General features: G+C 42.5%; 1 protein-coding gene across 5 annotated transcripts in view; it reads right to left on the bottom strand.

Annotated features, from left to right (window-relative positions):
* CADPS (calcium dependent secretion activator) overlaps nucleotides 1-21,981 on the bottom strand; it is a 431,573-nt gene that overhangs the window by 54,214 nt on the left and 355,378 nt on the right. For all 5 annotated transcript variants that reach the window (XM_058678713.1, XM_058678714.1, XM_058678717.1 and 2 more), the window contains 2 exons: nucleotides 16,066-16,140; nucleotides 15,085-15,168 (listed from right to left, as the gene is read on the bottom strand). In XM_058678713.1, coding sequence (XP_058534696.1) covers nucleotides 15,085-15,168; nucleotides 16,066-16,140 — 159 coding nt within the window. The remainder of the gene's footprint in view (nucleotides 1-15,084; nucleotides 15,169-16,065; nucleotides 16,141-21,981) is intronic.

Below are 21,981 nucleotides of genomic sequence, written 5' to 3'. Positions count from 1 at the left end.
TCCTTGAGTCTAGGCAAGTCTGTGAGTTCTCTGAGCTATAAAAAGTATGATGAAGGTGATGTCATGCTAGTTCTGCAACTAGGTCTCAAAAAGGATTGTCAGCTTTTACTGTCTTACTCTCAAAAGCTAGCTACTGGTTAGGTGTTACCACCCTGAGCCTAGCATTTGGCAAGAAGCTCAGCCCACAGGGAGAAGCCCAATAGGATGAGACTCTATGGAGAAAGATCAAGTTATTAGACACCCAGTTCCTATCCAAGTCATCTGGTTACTTGGGGGCAGCCAAGTGTGTCACCCCTGTGAATGCCACGTGGAGCCAAGGAACTTCCTGGCTTAGTGCTTCTCAAATTTTCAACCCCTAGAATTGCCAGTAAAATGAAATGATTGATTTAAGACGTGACATTCATTTTTGAATCGTTTGTCATGTAGAATTAGCTAATTGAGACAGTGTCAATAAGGGGTTACTTTGTGTTACAGTATCTCAATTCTCTCCATTTCATATATTTCCCTGAAGGATGTCCTGGGGGATATGGCTAATGGCCTAGGGCAGGATGTAGGTATTTCTGGGTCTTTTGGTTGTGGGAAAAATTATTTAGCCTTCTGTAGTTTCTATCATTGTTGCTGTAAAAGGAGGATAAGAAGAGTATCCTAGGGCCCGACAACATGGCCTAGCGGCTAAAGTCCTCGCCTTGAACACACCAGGATCCCATATGGGCGCAGGTTCTAATCCCAGCAGCTCCACTTCCCATCCAGCTCCCTGCTTGTGGCCTGGGAAAGCAGTGGCCTGGGAAAGCAGTTGAGGATGACCCAAAGCTTTGGGACCCTGCACCCGCGTGGGAGACCCAGAAGAGGTTCCTGGTTCCTGGCTTCGGATTGGCGCAGCACCGGTTGTTGCGGTCACTTGGGGAGTGAATCATCGGATGGAAGATCTTCCTCTCTGTCTCTCCTCCTCTCTGTATATCCGCGTTTCCAATAAAAATAAATAAATCTTTTAAAAAAGAAAAGAAGAGTATCCTGAGAGTCCTTGAGAGGTTTAGTGGGCTAACACCCTGTAAAGTACTCAACATGGTGCCTGGACAAGCACTGGCTCATATTATTACTAGGGCTCAGTTCACTCACGGTTAATTGAATGTTGATTGGTCCAAGAATGGTCCATCATGTTACAGATAAGAACCAAGGACAGCAGGAAATAGACCAGAAGCCAAATGCATCTAACTGTCTGGCTTCATATGAACCATAAGCTAAGACGGTCTTTAAGAAGCTGAAAGAAGGATCCAAATCAGACTACTTCCTGACATGTAAAAATTACGTGAACATTGGCACATCAGTGTCCATGAATAAAGTTTTATTGGAACACAACCATGTCTGTTGTTCAATTATCCATTATATAGATCCATATAATACCATATCATACCATACCATATCTTTGTGGTATGAGGACAGAGTTGAGCAACTGTGACATGTAGCTTATCAGTATAAAAGATGAACTCTCTGGCCCTTGACAAAAGTTGTCTCACTTCTGGATTAGTAAATAACGTAAGTGGGAGACCGTAGGATGTGGAGAAAGATTCAGAAAATGTGAGTTTCCAATCCTATTTTGACCATTAACTAGTTGATTGGCTAGCTGCCTACCCTGTTGTCCTCATTTCCTTATCTGATATAACAGGGGCTAGGTTAATTGTTCTGTCCTTAGAATCCTTTCAAATTAAAAACAAACAAAACAAAACAAAAATAAAAAAAGGTCTGTGGTTCTCGGGTGGTATGCATAGCAGGTACCAGGAAGAATGTGCAACTGGAGACGTCACCCACACCTTGAGAAAGTTATAAATACTCTAACAGCAAAAGGAAAGCTATTAATATTTTCATATTAATAAGAGTTTTGAAAATAATAAGGCTCCAGGAAAAAAACTCTAGTGGTAGGGAAAGGAAAAAAAAAAAAGAGAGATAAATAAAACCCTTTCCACCGGTACCAGACAATGTAGCATGGAGCCATAGGGAGACTTGGCACAGAAATGAAAGGATTACCAAGAGGCAGCTTGTGTAGTGCATCTACCCAGTGCCCGGCACTGACTTTGGGGCGTCTTGCTAGCTATTAATAGCAATGCTCTCACTGCAGCGTCTTCCTCTGTACCTTTTTGGGTTGTTACGGGGACTGAGAAGAATGATACAGCAAAGCAGCCCAATACAGGCAGGCAGCAAGCTTTCTTGGTAACACTGGCCATGGCCTACTGTATGGGAATGACCTGGCCAAAGCAAAAGACTTCTGTGACTGAGCAGTAAGCTCCTCTGTTAATTTTCTAGGAGGCCCAACATTTTGCTCCACCTCTTAGTTACAGGCTGTCCTTTAGGGCACAGATGTGCAAGGATGACACCTAAATGGACACGGGCTTCGTGATAATCACTGCTCAGAGCAAGAATGGGGGAGAATCTCTGTCTGTATCATTGACCAGCAAGCTGGAAGTACATGAAAATGGATGTGACATTGCTAATTGTGATTAGAGGCAGTGCAGTGAGGTAATTAGGAGTGCAGACGCTGGACCAAAATGGCAGGGGCTAAACTCAAGTTCTGCCTTTGACTAAACAAGCTATTTACTCTTGCCACATCTCAATTGCCTCATCTGTAAAATGGCACTAACAGAAGTCTTCGTAAGATTATTGTTCTTAGAACAGTCCTGGGGCATAGTAAGGAGGATGTGTCAGCTATTATTATCACTTTTGCTGGGAAAATCAGATTGCTCAAGCCAATTGACCTTCTATATTGAAGTTAGTCTGACTCTGCATTCTCCAATAGTACACATGGGCAATTACATTTAAATAAATCCTAAAAATGTCATTAAAAATTCATTTTTACTTTCTTTTGCAGTAGTCAGAGATCAAAGGCTTCAGAGCCACAACACCTAGTGGTTACTATTCCAAATAGCTCACATCTAGACTATTTTTGTTACTGCAGAATGTTCTATTAGAATGCTTGTCTATATTCATCAGTACAGACAAGAATGAAGAGGTGTGCCATTTCATCCCTGTGTTAGAATGTGAAATTATTTGGAAAAGGGAGCAAGGGAATAGGAAAGGTATGGGTGCCAAGAGTCTCTAACTGTGGATGAAAAAAGCGATAAAGATGGATGGGCAAAATTTCAAGCTCTAAAGGCACTAACGAAGAAGCAATGATACTGATAAAATGTTTCTGGAAGAAGGGCAGAGGTGAAGTACAAGGTGACAAATCAGAATGTGAGTGGAAAGCCGTACCAGTTGTGATGGGGCTGCCCAATCACGAAATAGCAATACAAGAATAGTACTTGGAGCTATGGGAACACAAATTTATTTGAAGAAGGGGGGGGGAAGAGGGATTGCAGGTAAAATGGAGTAGGGCAAAGAACAGCTGCTTTAGAAAATTCTGAGTGTTTTTACATTTTTTAGCCTTGTGTTTCCATTGCTCCCCTGAAAAAAAGAATGAAACAAATGAGAGCATTGTCAATGTTCTGGTGGAGAAAAGCATTTTGCTGGAAGAATGCATTTTTCCAGAGCATTTTCCTCTAGTATTTGGGTTGGAGAAACCATGGTTTAGAGATACACCTTCAAAAAAAAGACTAAAGCAAATCCCAGTGAACCCTCTTGCCCAGTACATACTCTAAAGGCTCTAAGCACATCTTAGGAAGATGAATAAATTCTAAGTGCCAACTGAGGGACTGACTGCTTGGGTGAGACAGAATGTGTGAGTGGGTGGATGTACTAGGACTGTGCGTGCGGCTGAGCAATTGAGCAAACCTCAGTGGCTCCTGCTTGGGGCCAAGTGACAACGACGGCGAAAGCCCTTCCCAGCAGTTTCTGAGGACTAGGGAAAAACACAAGCCTTGAAGTATGTCTAGAATCACAGACAGCATGACAAATTCCCAGGCTGCTGTCCTAATAGGGCCTGAAATGCCTCATGGTTTGCAAGATCAAGGGCATATAATGCAGTCAATAGTGCAGCTTTACACCCATGCAAACTTTGGATTAAATATTCCATGCACCCACGTCCATCTCCCCTCAACCTCTCTGTTTTTTTTTTTCTTTTGGAAGGAAGGCCAGAGTTCATAAACATCTTTTTTTCTACAGATGTGGCAGCTATGACACCAAAATTCTCCACTGAGTCACTCACCAGATGTCCATGGTTCAGAGAGATGATCGTTGGCTTTCAAAATTTAGATCACATTTGAAAGAGTTAAACATCGAAATGTTTAAAAATAAGTTGCCTATAATTGGAACTGGTGTTGAAAAAATTTCCGATAGCAGAAAGGAGAATATTGGTTAAGTTCTTCTTGCCTGCTTTTTTACTTATTGGGAATGTGACCTTGTGAAAAACAATGGCTTAGTTTCTCTCATTAATAAAACTGAAGCAATTAATAGCTGACAAAGAATCATCTATAAAAACATGGGATTTATTTGCCAGTGAAGCAAATGCCTAAATTATACTGCCTTATCTAGTTCTTAGGAGAGATTATTTCATTTTATAAATGAAAAATTGGAGTTCAGAGAGGTAAAGCTGCTTTCTCCAGGGCACACAGCTAACAACTGGTAAAGCTAAGATTTGAACCAAAGTTGAGTCCTCTTACAAAGTTCTCTTTACTGTATCCACCTGCAGCCTACAGCACCCTACTTTCTCCAGGATGTAATTTACATAATCCTGAATGTGAAAACCTGACCCACTGTGGAAACTATTTGAAAAGCAAAAAGTATTTTGGTATTCATCTACCAAAAACAAAACCTCAGACATAACTGCATAATCATCATGGATGTTCTGTAATGTCCCAAGAACCATTGGAGGGCTCCAGAGGGGTCGGCAGAAGATGGGAGAAAGCTGAGCCTTTCCTATGTAGTGTCCTTATCAGAATGCACGATAAACCCAAGTTGCAGGGCTGCTGGGTGATTGCAGAGTTTCTGTGCATGTTCATAAATATTGATTGTGATTAAACCATTATCATAGTAATGAGGATAATAATGCCTCCTACAGTCCATCCCACTACACTACTCAAAGTCTCCACCTTCCATCAAACAAAGAGCTGCTGGCACTGCCAGGGAGTTGGGCAAGAGGCAGGGAAATGATCTCTATTAAGCAAAAGCATTCTGTTCCATGCACCGATTAGGAGCCGCTGCCTCATTAATGATGAGAATTGTTCTCGGCTCCTGTTGCTCAGGGTACTGTGCTCCGAGACTAGATCCAGGAAGTCTATGTTCTCATTTCTTGTCCCCCCTGGGGCTTCGGAACAGATGCCCCACTGAAGTAGACCTGCTTTTCCTTCCAGTTCTCCTCTTTTCTGTCCTAAGCTTTCATTCCCAGAGAGGATTTTTTTTTTTTTTTTTGCACGGCTCAAGAGCTTCTCAAATCCCTCTCTTCTAAGGAGTGCTAAGACTGAACAGAGGTCCTATGCTTACTCTTTGTTGAGCAGGAGGCTAAGCAATTTATAAATAATTAACCCTTACAATAGTGGCCTCACGATTGCTGCCTCTTACTGGGGAGAGGGGGGAAGGAGGAGAAACTGAGGCTAAGGGAGCCTGATGCGACTTCTCAACAGACCTCAGGCTCACTGAGTTGGCAGGTGCACCAGGTCTCTGGAATCTGGGCTTTCCCTTCGTCGTGGCCCTGCTTTCCCATATTGTGCATTTAGGTGACAGACTCTCATTGTAGGAGCAACTTAGAAGTGCCAATTGGACAGTGTTAATTTTGTAAAACCTCCAAGCAGGCATGGAGGCTGATTTTTGTTGATTATAAGCAGGGGCCTCTGCTTGCCTCTGGCACTTTTGGGTTTTGCTTTGCCTTTTGAACATCTCTGAACAGGAAGAAGGCAGGCAGAATGCAAAAGCAAAGAGGACCAGAACTGCAGGTTATGTCCTTGGTTCCCGTGTGGCGTTGGTGCTGAACAAGTAAGGACTGTATTGTTGCTACCGAATAGGAATGTTCAGCATTTTAAAAGGCCCTCCTCTCTTGCCTCTTTGCTACCACTCCCTCATTACCTGGTGCCCCAGTCTAAAGTTGGTTCTTAATTTTATTTATTTGTTTTGTATTGCTACTGTCATTGATAACTTACTATTATAGTCAACCAAGATCTACTAATTCAGTGAAGAGGTTGCTTCTCTCCCCACCCCCACACCCTGTTTTTTTCCCCCTCCTTTCAGATAAATAGTGGGAAAAACAAACACACAGGTGAGACGGAAGATCTGGGTTCTGTGACCAACCTCGCTGTGCAAGGTGCTTTCCTCCCCTGGCCTCAGTTTGCACAACTGTAAAATGGGATGCCTAGCAATCACTAGGACCTCCCATCGATGCCTTCTTCCCCCATCCTGATCCAGGCTACAACCCAGATGCCACTGCTTCTACTCTCAGATTTACTTAATATTACAATATGGATTCACGTATTTTGATCAATTATAAAAGTAAACACATTCTGGAATAAAAGGAAAATCAATATCATCCTCATGAAGAGAAAGTAAGAGCAAGAAAGAAATATAATATAATAAGCCGCTGAAGTTTAGGTGTGGGTTTCTGCTGGGAGAACTGAGTGTGAGACCCCCCTGTGCCCCGCCCTTATCTCTTTCTCATCCCTGTGGAAACTGGAGATTTTTAGAGAAGTGTGGAAGCCAGACAGGCACTAAATGGAAACTCTCTCCTTAATATAAGGCTGAAAAGAGAACTGGAAAGGGAAGGAAGACCCTCTCACAACGTGCGTGGCATGACTTAGCGCTGACGTCATTTCAGATGCTGGGAAATGCTTAGTGGAATACTGGTCAAGAGGTTTTCTAGAAAATTCCCTATTCAGTACAGCTTGCCAATTTCTGCAGTGCAAATACTCCCACTGTGGTCAGCTTCAGGTTACAAATCTGACATAATAAGATGCAGAGGAAGGAAGAAACGCAAAGAATTGGGTCTTACCGCCAGAAAAGAGCTGAACAGGGTCCACTCTGGTGCCTCACTGGAAACACCACTTCAGTAAAATTCCTAAAGTTTCTTCCCTGGATGGGGGGTGGGGTGGGGTCCCCCAGGAAGTGCCTTCCAGATAGCAGAGATCAAGCCTTTCATTGCATGCTTTAAAGGTTTATTTATTTATTTGAAAGGCAGATTTACAGAGAGGAGAGCTCCCCTGCACTGCCTTATTCCTCAAATGACTGTAACAGCTGTTTAGTAATTTAAACAGGCAGTTATTTAAAACATGGAGGCTGGGGCCAGAGTTGTGGCATAGTGCGTTAAGCTGCCAGCTGTGATACCAGCATTCCACACATGCACTGGTTGGAGTCCCAGGCAGCTCCATTTGCTATCCAGCTCCTGGCCTGGCAAAGCAGCAGAAGATGGCCCAAGTGCTTAGGCCCCTGCGCTCATGTGAGAGATATGGATGAAGCTCTTGACTTCAGCTTGGCCCAGTCATGACCACTGTGGTCAACGGGGGAGTGAGCCAGTAGATGGAAGCTATTTTTTCTTTCTTTCTATCACCTTCTCTGTGACTCTGTTTTTCAAATAAACAGATAGATCTAAAACAAAAAAACAAAACAAAACCCATCCCACATGGGGCTGAGGAACTGATCTGAATATTCAGTGCTTAGTTATATAATTACACTGATAATCACAAATTCTCACCACACTAAATGCTTATCCTGTCCTACAGCTATAACAATTTCTCATTTAATTCTAATCCCACCAATCATGCAATGTAGGTTACATTATTATTCCCATTTTATTGATCAGTAAACCAAGGTTAGAGGTTAATTTTTACAAGATTGTCCTCCAGTAAGGTTGAAACCTCAATGTATACTATAATTAACCTCATTATAAAACATTCTTGCAAAAGAGGATATTTTATATTTGTTGACCCAGTGTTTTGATTAACAAAAAAGTAGTCTAGAGGTCATTCATGAATGAAAAATTCCTGAAGAATCAAAATAAAACAAAATGCTAAAAGTACTCTGCATGTAACGAGAAATGTCACGGATGAATCTAATTTTTGCATGTAAGAATATCCTGACTTAGATTAACAGCCCTGGGGCCCTTTAAACCTTATAGGTTTCATTTCTTTTTTTTTCCCCTTTAATGTGAGAGACAGAGACAGAGACAAACAAAGCTTCCATCTGCTGGTTTGTTCCCCAAATGGCCAGAACTAGGTCAAGCCAGTGCTGGGAGCTGGCGACTCCAATCAGGGCTCCCAAGTACACCATAGGGACCCAATTACAGACGCCATTCCGAGGTTGGCACTGGCAGTTGGCTGGATTCTGGATATGAAGCTGGGAACCAAACCAGGGCACTCTGAAAAGGGAAGAGAATCCTCAAACAGGCACCTGAACCACATGGACAGATGCCCACCCTGTCTTAGAGTTTTAATTTGGTTATCTATGGAGCATGAATATCCTGTCAGGTGTCATGCAAAGTTTACGGCTTACTCTATCTCTAATTCTCCCAATGGCTTTCTGAATGAGTCATCAGTATTCCCATTCTGCGGATGGGGAAGCTGAGTCTCAGAACTGATCCACAGCCTATTTCTGTTATTCTGGGCTTCACAGTTACTGCTGTCTGATTTTTTTTTTCTTCTGGCGATAAGCTCATGGCTTGGAGATCAGGGCAGATTCTGTAACTCATTTCACAACAATTATTTCTTGTTTGAAGCTATATGTGGATTCATTAGGTCTTCAGAGTCTGAAGAAAAGACTGGCTTTTTGCATGGTATTTAGCTCTCTCCTTAAGGGCATTAAGAGAAACAATACACTTAGCAGGCTTATCCTTTGTCTTCTGTAAAGCTAAGGGAAGGTTGCAGCTCTGGACAGCAGGTATGTTAATTGTTAACTGCATTTTCAAGGCATGCACTGCAAGTGAGGATGTCCTACTAGGCAATAAAATAATCTGTCACCGACCCCAAAGTATATGTCAAGTTCTGAAATATTGGAGAGTGGCTGATGAAAGGCAAGAGCAGAAGGCAGGGGAGATCAAGGTTCGACATTTCTCTAGCTTTTTAGGGAGGGGTGTTTTTATTGTTCAATGTAAAAAAAAAAAGGCATCAGAAGAAATAAGTGACAGCTTACTGAGCCACCTCGTAAGGGTGGCTCACAGTTTCAACTCCGGAAGGCCACAGTGCCAGCACTGGTTTGTGCCAGGGACGAGGGCTGTGAGTTTGCTTAACTTTCCGAGAGAAGCAACTTGCTAACATCGTTTCCTACAACCCCAAATCCCACACCAATGGCAAGTCTCTTCACAGCCAGGTTCTTGCAGTTTTTGAACCCTATCCCTCTTCCTTCCGCTCTGGCCTTTCCCTTACCACGAACTTCCAGTTCCCAGAAAGTTCCTTCCCTTTCTCCCCCAGGTCTTTGCACCTTGGAATACTGTTTCCTTTGCCATGCAAAGATTTCACCTGTTCTTTAGATCTGAGGCCAGGTGTCATTTCCTTCTGTGATCTCCCAGAGGAGTTGGATCTGCTTGGTCCACAGCTCCATTGGATTGGCTACTTCTCTGTATTTGAATAATTACCAAGCTTGTAAACCACTTACTGAGACTACGTCTCCTTCATACAAATGTAGAATATAAGGCAGCATGTCTCTTACTTACTGCTTAAGCCTCAGTGTGTAGCACATAGTAGGTAGTTAATATGCATGTTTTGAATAAAGAACTACTAGAAATGGACCCAGCACAGTAGCCTAGTGGCTAAAGTCCTTGCCTTGCTTGCACTGGGATCCCATATGGATGCTGGTTCTAATCCCAGCGGCTCCGCTTCGCATCTAGCTCCCTACTTGGGGCTTGGGAAAGCAATTGAGGATGGTCCAAAGCTTTGGGCCCCTGCACCCATGTGGGAGACTTACTTGGGGAGTGAGTCAATGGATGGCAGCTCTTTCTCTGTCTCTCCCCCTCTCTGTATATCTGACTTTTCAATAAACATAACGTAAATCTTTTAAAAAAGGGAGGGCTGGCACAGAAGCCTAGTAGTTAAAGTCCTTGCTTTGCATACTCCGGGATCCCATATGGGTGCCAGTTCTAATCCTAGTGTCCCTGCTTTCCATCCAGCTCCCTGCTTGTGGCCTGGGAAAGCAGTCGAGGACGGCCCAAAGCCTTTGGGACCCTGCACCAGTGTGGGAGACACAGAAGGAGCTCCTGGCTCCTGACTTCTGATTAGCTCAGCTATGGCCATTGTGGCAACTGGGGGAGTGAATCAGTGGACAGAAGATCTTCCTTTCTGTCTCTCTTCCTCTCTGTGTATCTGCCTTTCCAATAAAAAAAATCTTTAAAAAAAAAAAAAAAGAACTACTAGAAATGAAGGTACTATGGAAACTATAGAGTAGGGGAATTCTGAATGTCTACTACTTTGTAATTTTTTGCAAGTTAGCAGCTGAGTAAATTATTTTTAAGAGTAATTAAAGAGTGATGTAGGTGAAATATGAAAAATAAATGACTCTTCCTTTAGGAATGATGTTCGTTTGTGATTGGTTCCTGGAAACATCCCTGGCTGACTTTTTTTTTTACAGGTTTCTGTGCTTCTGTGGTGAATCACATTTTGGTTATTATTAAGGACTAACTTAGGGTAGTGTCTTAGTACCTTCATGACTTAGGAAAATTGCTCAACATTCCTTATCTGTAAAATGGGGATGATAATGGGATCTACTGGAAGGAGTAATTGTGAGGATCAAATGTGAAATCCATGTGAATCATCTGGCGCAGCACCACCAGGTTCAGCGCGTGGTTATCTTCTACCATCACGGTTGGTGCTTGTATCCAAGGCAGAGACTTCCACTCTGAAATGTACATCTCAATTGACTTGAACCACGTGAAGCTGACAGTTGATAGCTAAATGATGATTCCTCTTAGAGGACCGACCAGCACCTCTACGTGTGTGCCACCCTGTGCTCACCTACGCCACAGAAGGCTGTTTCTCTCAGGCTGAGAAGTTCCTGAGGCCAAAGCAAAGAGAAACAGCACCAAAAAAAGATGCCAGTGGACTTGAGGAACACTCATCCTCCTCTAAAAACTCATACTGCTTTCTGATCAAAATGTTCTGGGGACAGAAGTGAACTCCCTGGGTGTGATTTTGGTTTTGACCAAGACAACAGTGTTGCTTGAAGACAGGATATCAAGAGCTCTGCATAGAAGCAGTGGACGCTGCTGGTTGACACCAGTGGTGGCCCTTGCTACAGTCTCTCTTGGTAAGAAACGCACCTACTCTGTCTTCATTTCTAAGTAGTAAAACAACTAAACTGCTGGCACAGAAAACAAAGGGTGAGCAAGGTAGTTCGAGGCATAGAAGACTAGACAAACAGGTTTGGGGCTCCTGACTATGCTGAAATGAGCTTTGCTTCCTTGTTCTGAATGACTCCTATGACATGTTGAGACCCCCTCAAATGAACTTGTTGAATTCCAGAAGTGTGAGAGGATGTGATAGAACTCTTCTGCTTTGAGGTGCAGGTGCGCTGTATCTATCTTCATTCCTCTGCTGAATGAGGAGGCTTAGGTTGAGCCGGAGGGTTCATTTCTGTGAGCCTCAGTTTGATCACTTGTTAGAATGGGGTCGTTCTGGGAACTCAGTAGGACAAAAGGAGTGTAAAGCACTCAGCGCATATGTAAAGAATGAGAACCACAGCTCTCACAGGGATTGCCGACATAGGAACACATCTCCATGTAATCACTGTTATACTACAATGAAGGGAATAAAGTACCAAGCTACGGTTGCTTATTCAAGCTCACACAGCACTGTGGTGAATACAGAATTGGGTTCCCAATCCAGGTCTCCCTACTCGGGTTGCCTTTTGTGCTGTGCCCAGGAGATCTCAAGATTCATTTGGGTGCCAGCATTGTGGCACAGTGTTTAAGCTAATGCCTATGACACCAGCTTCCCCTGTGTCGTGGTTGCTCCACTTCTGATTCGTATGCCTAGTAATGTTCCCTGGAAAAGCAGTGGAGGATGGCCCAGATGCTTGGGCCCATGACCATCCGTATACAGACATCCAAGTGTGTGCCAGGCTCCTGCTTTGGTCCGGTCCAGCACTGGCTGTTGTAGCCATTTGGGGAATGAATCAGTGGATGTCTGTCTTGTCTGTCTCTCTTTCTCTCTGTGTGTGTATCTCACTCTCTGTAACTGTCTTTCAAACAAATAAACCTTTTGTTTTCAAAATAGATGCTAGGTGAATGAATGAGTGGGTGGGTGAGTTAATGGAATCTAGAAGCACATGTGGCTGTTAGTAGGGCACAGCCCAGGGCAAAGCCCTTTGTCTGGGAGAAGGACCTGGGCACCTGTTGTCCAGATTCCTAATCCCCTCAAAGTGCAACGCAGGGTCCTTTCCAAACAGGCACCCCCCACCAAAAGCACATCTTGCAGTCAGAGAGACTAGGCGGACAGTTGCTAACTGCATCTTCCAACTGGGCTGATCTTTCAAAAGTTTGAAAGGCGCCTGCCTCCATAAATTTTGGGCTGTGACTGCTGCTGGGGCTGCTGAGCGGGGAGAGGAGGGTGTGCTTGGGCACCTCTTGGGCTGGCACGAAGAAGTCACATCTCCGCCTCCCTCCTCCCCCCAACTCCTCTCCAAGAGAGGAAGCAATGCAGATGGAGACGAGAAATAAATATTCCTGCATGCTCTGTGCCACTGCAGACGTTTTCCAAAATGTCTGGCTTGGACCCTGTAATGAAGCCCACCCAGGAAAGGAGGTGCTGAGGCGCAAAAAGAGGTGGAAAGGGTGGCATGTTTGTCAGTACTCGTCAGCTTTCTGGGGAAGCAGAGCACATGGCTTGTACTTGGCAGCCATGCTGAGGTGGGCATGTGGTAAATGCACAGTAATACTTAAAGAGTGGAATTAGAAATGACAACGGAGAGGAGATGATGCCAGAGAGGCCGTACTGCCGTGATACCTTCAACCAGGGTTCTAGGACTCAACAGTTGGCTCTTCCTTTGGTCTTAATCTCTCCACAACACCTGCTGCCTCTGCTCCTTTATTTTACCTGCATTCCACTCCTGGGAAATTAATATGACAAGGGCCATGGAAAGCCTTCAGAGCCCTTTGGCAATCTGGGAAGGGGCTCAGAATCGATGTGTGGAGCTATTCCTGCCACCTCTGATACTGGAATCCTGGCAGGAGATGACAAGCCGGGCTGCAAATGATAAGTGGGTGCTTTTGGCCCTCAGGGCGGCCAAGTGTGTGGGAGAAGCGTCACTAAGAAGGGAAGTTACAGGCCCAGCCATAAGCACCCAAGTGCTCTCCACTATGGTGTCTCTGCTAGGCAGGCTGTGAGGCTGCAAAATGTCTAAGAAAAGGGAAAGGAGGGGATGGGAATTTCAACTTAAAAACTCCCACACAGGATGGAGTGGGTTCTTTGTCTCTGATCTTTTGGCAAGTCTCCCCTGATCTGATCTTGCTGCTGATCTCACTGCTACCTTGCACTGGTCTTCTCTGGAGGTTGGTAACTATGGTGGCACAGTGGGTAAATGAAATTCTGCTCCCTAAACAGCAGTAGAGTGTTGCTGGCTTTCCCATGTTCAAATCCAGGGCAGTAGAAAGAGTCACCAGGAATGAAGACTCAGAGACAATCAGGGGAGTATTTTCCAGAAATGTTGTACTCGGTTTTTTCCCTTTTCACTATGTCCAGGACTTCACTGAGGCATGGCACACCGTCTGATATTCCCCACTCCTGTGCTCTGAATCTTTCTTTATGATTTTTCTCCACTCATTTGCCCATCTGCTTTCTAGTGCCAGGCAACTGCCAAGGGAATCCCAGGAAGCCGTTTAAGAGTTGGGGTGAGAGTATAGCTGGTTCCTGTATGATTAGGGTTCCTGTCCCCACACTGTCCATTGCTGTGTCACCTCTGACAAATCACTCCCCCTTCTGGGACTTGGTTTCTTTGTCAAGGGAGTGGGCCAGATAGCTTTTATCTTAGTTGTGCCATGTCATCAGAGTTCTCCAGAGTAAAATTGCTGGTAATGTTTATTGTCACCCTCCCTTGAAACCTGAGCTTTATAAGTAATGTCCAGGGAGTGAGGTTACCAACTTCTAGGATTGAGATCCTTTCTTAGATCTGAGAAGATCACAACTGCCTGTTACTGTTGGACATATTTACAAACAAATCCTATGCAGAGTCTTCTCTCTACATTTAATTCCCAGGAAGATGACCATATGGGTTGAGGAAAAATCAACTTAGAGTATATTCAGAAATAAATTGTGAGCAATCTTTGATATTCATAGTTGTTCTCTTTCACTCATGACAGCCATCTTTTCATGAGGCCCACTGGGAGCTAGCCCAATGCTATGTTTCCACCTTCATTATCATCCTTACTGAAGACATCATCCATCCTAATTTCCTTACCGATGAGAAAACTAAGGCTTGGAGAGGGCTAGACACCTGCTGAAGGCCAATTCGCTGCTTAATATTGATCCTGGGATTTGAACTTGGCTCTGCTGGATCCCAGGATGATTATGTGCTCCCACTGCCCTGTGCTGGGTCCTGCCTTGACACTCATCATCTGGGAGATCCCTCAGACAGGAAGGCTGTTTTAAAGAACCAGACATGGGACATCCTACACCGACTGTCTTTCTGATGGCATTTTTGAAAGAAAACAGCTGATCTGAGCCAGTAAAAACCCCGTCGTCAGAAAAGGCAGAGATGCACATGGCTGTGGTGTTCCTGCTGGGTGAGCAGGTGGCACCGGTGCAGGAAGCAGCCTGCTGAGGGTGACCATTGTCATCATCATCTGACCAGTGATAACTTCAGCATTATCTGACTGGCTGGTCTCCACTTGCAAATTTTAAAATTCTTTTCCTCATTTAAAGATGGGGAGATTGTGGCACATATGAAGTGATTTTCTAGAGATGGAAATTCTCTGGATGCATGTACAGCAGGGTAAGTATGTGTGTATATACAGACACATGCAAGTATTGCATAATCCCAAATAAGATACAAATGATGTGGCTTCCCTGATGTTATAAAATATCCTGCTTATGAGCTTAGGGTTAAGCCTATACACTGAGAGTTGACTGCAATTCACTCCTCCTGCCCCCACAAACAACCAAAACAAAATCACACCCCGGCATCCCTTCTCCAGACCCAAATTCAAATCCATACAAACATGAAAATCAGGAAAGAAAGTTGCTCTGTACTCACAGTAAACGACAGGAAAGAGGAAAACAAAGTCCCTTCATCATATCTGGATAATTTTGCCAGCACTCCCTCCAAGATAGTAACGAACTAGGGAGAAAGCAAAAAGAAAAAAATATATATATATTAGTTCAAACTATAATTGTTACCAATAACAAACCACCTTTCACAGCCACACAGAGAACGGATGGAGCCCTGTACTCACTTGTGCATACTATTATTTGATTCCTGCCTCAGAGAAAGGAAGAGCCTGCCTTGACATGGAAATATTTGACTTATCCGGCTTTCTCTTTATTATTATGTGATTGCAAATATAGAGTGTTACAGAAGTGCAAAGTGACAAAATATTATTGAGTTGCATATAGCATGCGATAATATTAAATGCACTTTTCAAAATCCAAAACTGCGCAAAGCAGTTTTTCCGTTACATATTAGCACTACATTTAATCCAATCTATTTTTATTTGTATTTTATCAGTAATTTGGGGGAAACAGAAGTTCAGCACTGGCAAATATAAATGCCTTCCCATTCAGCATGACTTAGTTAAAAATTCTATAATTCATGAGGGTGACGGAAATAGCTTTATCTGACTTTTATGTTTTATTATGACTCTCACTGCATGTGAAACTAGAGGAAAAGGGGTTTTTTATGATGGCAGAATTCCTTATTACCGCTTAACTTTCTGTATTTAAAAATCTAACTTTATAACGCTGGAAAACAAAACAAACATTTCCTGCATCACCTAGTCCAATGTGTGGGGACAAATTCTTATTAGGTTCCCACACACCACTTCATCAATTTCTCTTCACACGGCTCGCTAGCATCAGAAAAATCATTCAGAGCCGAGGCTGGGTGATATACGGTCTTGCTTCCTGAGAGATGCAAGGACTCCGTTCAACTTTTTAACGTGTCACATTTTAATGGAAATGCAGACATCACAAAAGTAACGTTTCACAATGAAACAGTTCACCTGAAGCCGAAGGTTACCTTTGCAACCAAGAGTGTTATCATTTCTTTAACAGTTTCTTCAATTAGTTCATCTATTTTTGAATGGTATTGATGCTAAAGAACAGAGAAAGACAAATATTAGCATCATTAGGAGGCAATGCCCTGCCTCTGTCAATCATTCGTAGACAAATTAAGTTACAAATAAAGCTTGACCAGCAGACCCAGTTTATCATCAGAGTTGGGGAAACACCTAGAAGATTCGGACTGTAGGTCTTTGAGGAAGTGAGATCTAAAACTCCTAAAGAAATACCACCAACCTCACTGTTCCTCACCAAAGGCTTTAGGGTGTGGATACAAACACGTGTGCATCAATAACACACATGAAAGCCTGGCTCTGCATTGACAGGGAGCATACAAAGTGAGATGGAAATTCCCCTGTAGGAAGCTGGCTGGAAGGATATGACCTTCCAAAGGGCCTTTGGAGACAGTGGGAGGGACTCTTGGGAAACTTGAGGCACTCTGGGTTAGCGTCTCTGAGCTCCTGCTTTTCTCAGCAGTGTTGATTCCGTGTGGGGGCGAAGTGTCACCTAGAACACCCGAGGTCAGCCACGACCTTTCTCCTTCTCAGAGATAGCAGACCTAAGCTTAGCGTCTTTCTACTGAGCCCACGGCTGCATTTTTCAATTTCTCTCACCAGGGCTGTCGATTAAATTTAAATAGGATTGTGAAAACAAACCCCCCACACAAACAAAAATCTGCTGCAAATGCCAGGGAGAAAGGAAAAGAGATTTCAACACAAACTATTATATGCCAGCTCCTTGACATTTATTAGATCACTTCAGGATCCATTTGAATTACTCCATATTTTTTTTCAACAACAACAAAAAAATAACAATGGGATACATTGTTATTTGGAAAGGAAAAGGCACTTACCCACTCTTTAGCAAACTTTCAGAAGGATGATTAATGAGGAACAGAAAGAAAAAGGAATAGGGCAAATAAAAATTAGGACCAAAGGACAAGTGAGAAAACAAAAAATGAAATCAACCATAAATTAAATAAATAAAAGCTATGAAAACATATGGGAACAAGCCAGAGTATGGTTTAACATTCTGATAACTGGCAATCAGAATTATTCTGGGTAAACAATAAGACGTGAACTGTGTTCATTCTTTTAAAGTGATAGGGGAGGCTTGTTGCTAACCGGCAGACCTGGTGGAAATCCCAGTGTAAAGTTGGGAAGGGAGGTTGCTCATAAAAATTTAGTTCTGTTTCCTTCTCTGTAAAAACGCAAAGCACAGCAAACAAGACACATAATAATGCTCTCACCCAGGATTAATGAGAAAGGGGTAAGCCAGCACAAATCACTGATTTTGGAAAGTGAATGAGGCAAGCCCTACATAAATGCTGTCAACCATACATTTCAAAGTAACTAAAAGAGCGGTTTCAAACGTTCTCATCATAAAGAAATTATATTTAAGGTGACAGAACCGTTAATAATCCTGATTTGATAATTACACATGAATGTAGTGTGACACTGCACCCCACCAATATGCCTATCTACAACTGTGTGTCAATCAAAAATAAAGTAAAACTTAGAGATTTGTAGCTGATCTGTTCTATTATTATTACTTAAAAGTCAGAGGTGATGTCCTTTCCAGGTTGTCACATCCCTAGACTTGTAGATCCATTCTGATGATCAAGTGAGGATCTGCACGTGAAAGCATTGTTAGCAAGTTTTTAAAGATTTATTTATTTTTATTGGAAAGGCAGATATATACAAAGAGGAGAGAGAGACAGAGAGGGAGATCTTCCGTCTGATGATTCACTCCCCAAGTGGCTGCAACAGCCAGAGCTGCGCTGATCTGAAGCCAGGATCTCGGAGCCTCTTCCTGGTCTCCCACGCGGGTGCAGGGTCCCAAGGCTTTCAGCAGTCCTTGACTGCTTTCCCAGGCCACAAGCAGGGAGCTGGATGGGAAGCAGGGCTGCGAGGATTAGAACCGGCAGCCATATGGGATCCCGGTGCAAGCAAGGCAAGGACTTTAGCTGGTAGGCCACCACGCCGGGCCTAGACTTTTGTTAAGAATCATTGCATTCAAATTTCATTTGATCAGTTTCATCAAGTGGAAGACAGGGATAGGGAGAGACAATCTTATTCTTCAGTCATCTCCTTCAAGTTTATTTTGGTTGAATAGAGGAAAAGCAAGAGACCTAATGGCCTATGTTGTGTGGTCCTGAGGACTCAGACCCTTCACTGGCTCTACTGCCAGATGGACCTAAGAGAGGATTCACTCTTTAGGAGCACAAATGTGAAACTAAATGCAAGGAAAATTATCTGCAGAATTCTGTGCTTGAACCACAAAGAAAGATGTCAGAATAACAGAATTCAGGAATATTGACAGGGCTCCAAATTCATTTTTAGGTCTTGAAATGAGATCCAGAATCATATACTTCCTTTCCCTTCTCACGTGACTGCCTCCCTCCACTAGGTTTTCTTTGGATTTCTATATCGGATTCACATCTATTAAATTATCAGAGTTCACTAAAGCATTTGAAAAACTAGCTGTGTGCAAAACAATACTGTGTAAGTTGTTAAATAAGAATTTTCTAGGCAAGCAGGGAAAAACTTCATGAAGATTAGAGATAATTTCTTGGAAAACTGATACAGATGAAATGATAGAAGAATACCTTCTCCCACACCAACCACTACTGAGGATGTTGGGATTATGAGTCAACGATGTCACTTCTTTTACCTTCAGCAACTGGGATAAAACCTCAAATCCTTTCTTGTGGAGCTCCCATGACTTGGATACACGGTAGTTTATGGAAACTTTGTATTTTCAATCTTTTTCATGGCAAACTAATTTCTTTCCAGATAGTTCTATTGTCTCTCTCTTACACTTACGACAAATATGACCACCACTCTTTGGTTACAGTGAATAACTCTCTTGCTGATAAAACAAAGTGTTTTGATAGTATCATTCTTCCTCTTCCTCCTAGGCAAACCTAGAGCATGCCATTCTCTGTCGCTCTATTTTCTTATTTTGCAAGTAGGGCTACAGTTGTCACGGCTGTGAATATAGAAGTCAGGTTCACCAGGCCAAGTGATGAAGTAATGCATGGTCACAAGTTTCAGAAACTTAAAAATGCTATGTGGCTGGAAGACTGCTTTGCCATTGATGGACTTGGTTGCTGTAGGTGTGTAAACGTTTCTTTAAAATCCTCTCAAATCTAGAAAATTTCCTATATGTTAATGTTGGCTCAAATGAAATAAAAACCACCCTGGGAGAGACAGGACAGGGTAATAATTTCTCTGCTCATCATGGAGCAAGACATGTACTGTCTGTTGGTATCAAACCAGCTCTCATTGCTAGTCAAGCAACTGTAACATATGTGATGTCCTTTTGCCAGATTTTTCTGACCTATGAGATCCTTTCGAGTATCTTGCTTTGTTGGAGCAATAGGAAGTGTTCTGCCTCTTGTTTTTCCCTGGGACTATACTGTGGATATAGATGTGCAGCTCCATGAAGAGGTATGGCTACCACTGGGTCACCTGGTAATTGGCATCCCCCCAACTAGACTGATTTATAATAAAACCTCTTGCATTCTTATTTCTTAATTTCAGTGACATGCCGGTGTGAGTACAAGGAGGGGCCTTTTTCATTTTTTTTCCATATTCTCTCTTGGTCCTTCTTGGATTATTTTGACCCATACTCCTGAACTCCATTTTTGGTGCTTGAGTGAACTGCCAATCTTCCATGGTGTCAGAAGTTTGGATAGTCTACTTTCGCCTCTGATGAGCTAAACTGCTATAAATTCACAATCGCTTACGTGAAAATCACTCGACTTGATCCTGTGCTGCACATTTGCCTTGTCACGGAACAGATTGTGTGTATGTTGTCTTTCTGTTAAGACCATCTGACCTTGGAAATGAGATGAAAACACACTAGACCAAGTGAGAAACTATTTAATACACAATTTTCTCTCTATTGGTACTTCACAAATTTTAATGAAAAAATAAATATTTAAGATGGAAAAGTATGGTTAACAAATGTTTCAACAGCTGCCTTTAGATGAGACATCACCCCCATGATGAAATTCAGGAAGTGATCTTAAAATTGAGGATTGCATCATCTGGCTGGTATCTAGTCTGAAACACGCTGAAGGACTGGGACTCTAGGTGGAGGCTGGAGTTAGACATGAGAACTACATGTGTGCTTAACATTGTAAAGTATATAGAAACACTGGATTTCTCTCTCTTCTATTGATTTCAGAATGTTTTCAATCATCACTGGCCAATCTCAGCCTAAAAACTTCATTTTTTATTTGTTTGTTTTGTCAGTGATGAAGATCCCCTAATCTACAAAGGGAGAAAAGTTGAGGAGGGCTCATTTCCATAGTATCCTCAATCAAGTTCTGCTCAGGGCAGGAATGTGCCAGGCTATTGAGAGGAAAAGCATTTTTGCAGACAACTGTGTCTGGCTTCCTCCTGATGGCTGTTAACCACTCAGCTCTCTGAGATGAGGCCTCTCCTCCTCCTAAGCTGGTCACTTAGGTGACTGGATTGAACTGTATTATGGGAAAATGTCATGGTAGATCTCTCTTGCAGAGTTAGGCTATCAAGTCATTTTGGACTGGTTCTTTATAAAGATATTTAGCCTTGGGCTATATGCAGTAATGTGGGGAAAAACAAGAAATGTTTATAAACTTAATTTATTATTTTCACTAAAAAATAGTGAGTTACATGGAGAAAAAACAGAGTCTATTTTTATCAAATAGAACAATGTTGAGAAAGAAATAGGTACTATTATTTAGCTTCAAAAACAGCAATATTTAAATAATACAAGACAACTGGCTAATCTCACACCCAGAAGATGGGGAACCTAATTCCCAATTGAAACACAATGTATACTTTCTAAAGGTCATATGCTGCTTGTCTTCCATTTGCTAAAAGATGGCAGCAGGTTACCAGGATGGCTTGCTAAAGGTCACATGGCTACGTGGCCAAGGTCACACAGCTTTGGGGTATATAGGATGCAGAGATCAAAACACTAAACGATTTGTTCTTCCATAGAACTAGATGCTAAGGTTAAGTTAAAGTCATTGTACTTTAGCATGAAAGTGACCAATGATGGGGTTCACTGTGATAAAAATTAGTCCCTTGAAAACCGTATGATGATACTGTGTAAAAGCCTCAAGGGTGTTTTTTCCCTGTGAAATGGCTCCCTAGTCTTTGCCACTTTTTATCTATGGAGTTACTAGCAACTCTCACAAGTCTCCTAAATTACCAGTAAAAAAAAAATTGAGTGATTTGGCTGATATTGAAGAATTGTTTAGCTACCTGACCAGGCATGTTAAACACTCTTAGAGCTCAACAATAAAAAATAAGCTAATTAAAAAAGGAGGGGGCATCTTCAAAGCAAACATACAAACAGCCCAATAAGCAACGGAAATGATGTTAGGCATCATCACAAAACTATAAGAGATGTTAATTTCATACCCACTCGGATAGCTATAATTTAAAAGATAGTTCAATATTGAATAAGATATGGAGATCTGAATTCTCAGACATAGCTTATGGGAATTTAAAATAGTACAGTATGGTCACAGTGGAAAAGAGTTTAGCATTTGTTTTATAAGTTAAACATACAGCAGTCAAGTGACTCCGGGGATATATCAGAAACGGACAGACCCACATGAAAACTTGTCTATGGATGTTCACAGCAGCAACATTTGTAATGTGAACTATGATAACAACTTGAATGTTCATCAGTGGTGATTGGATAAACAGAATCTGGTCTATTATTTGCCAATAAAAGAGATGGGCCGAGGATGGTGTTATGCTGCAGTGGGTTAAATTGCCACTTGTAGTGCCAGCATTCCATAGGGATGCTGGTTTGATCCCTGTCTGTTCAACTTATGATCCTTTCCTTGATAAAGCCTGGAAGATGCCCC

The sequence above is a fragment of the Ochotona princeps genome, chromosome 21 (genome assembly GCF_030435755.1).
Source record: "Ochotona princeps isolate mOchPri1 chromosome 21, mOchPri1.hap1, whole genome shotgun sequence".
NCBI lineage: Eukaryota > Metazoa > Chordata > Mammalia > Lagomorpha > Ochotonidae > Ochotona > Ochotona princeps.
Note: the sequence above shows the minus strand (reverse complement) of the source record. Positions and strands in the feature narration are given on the sequence as shown.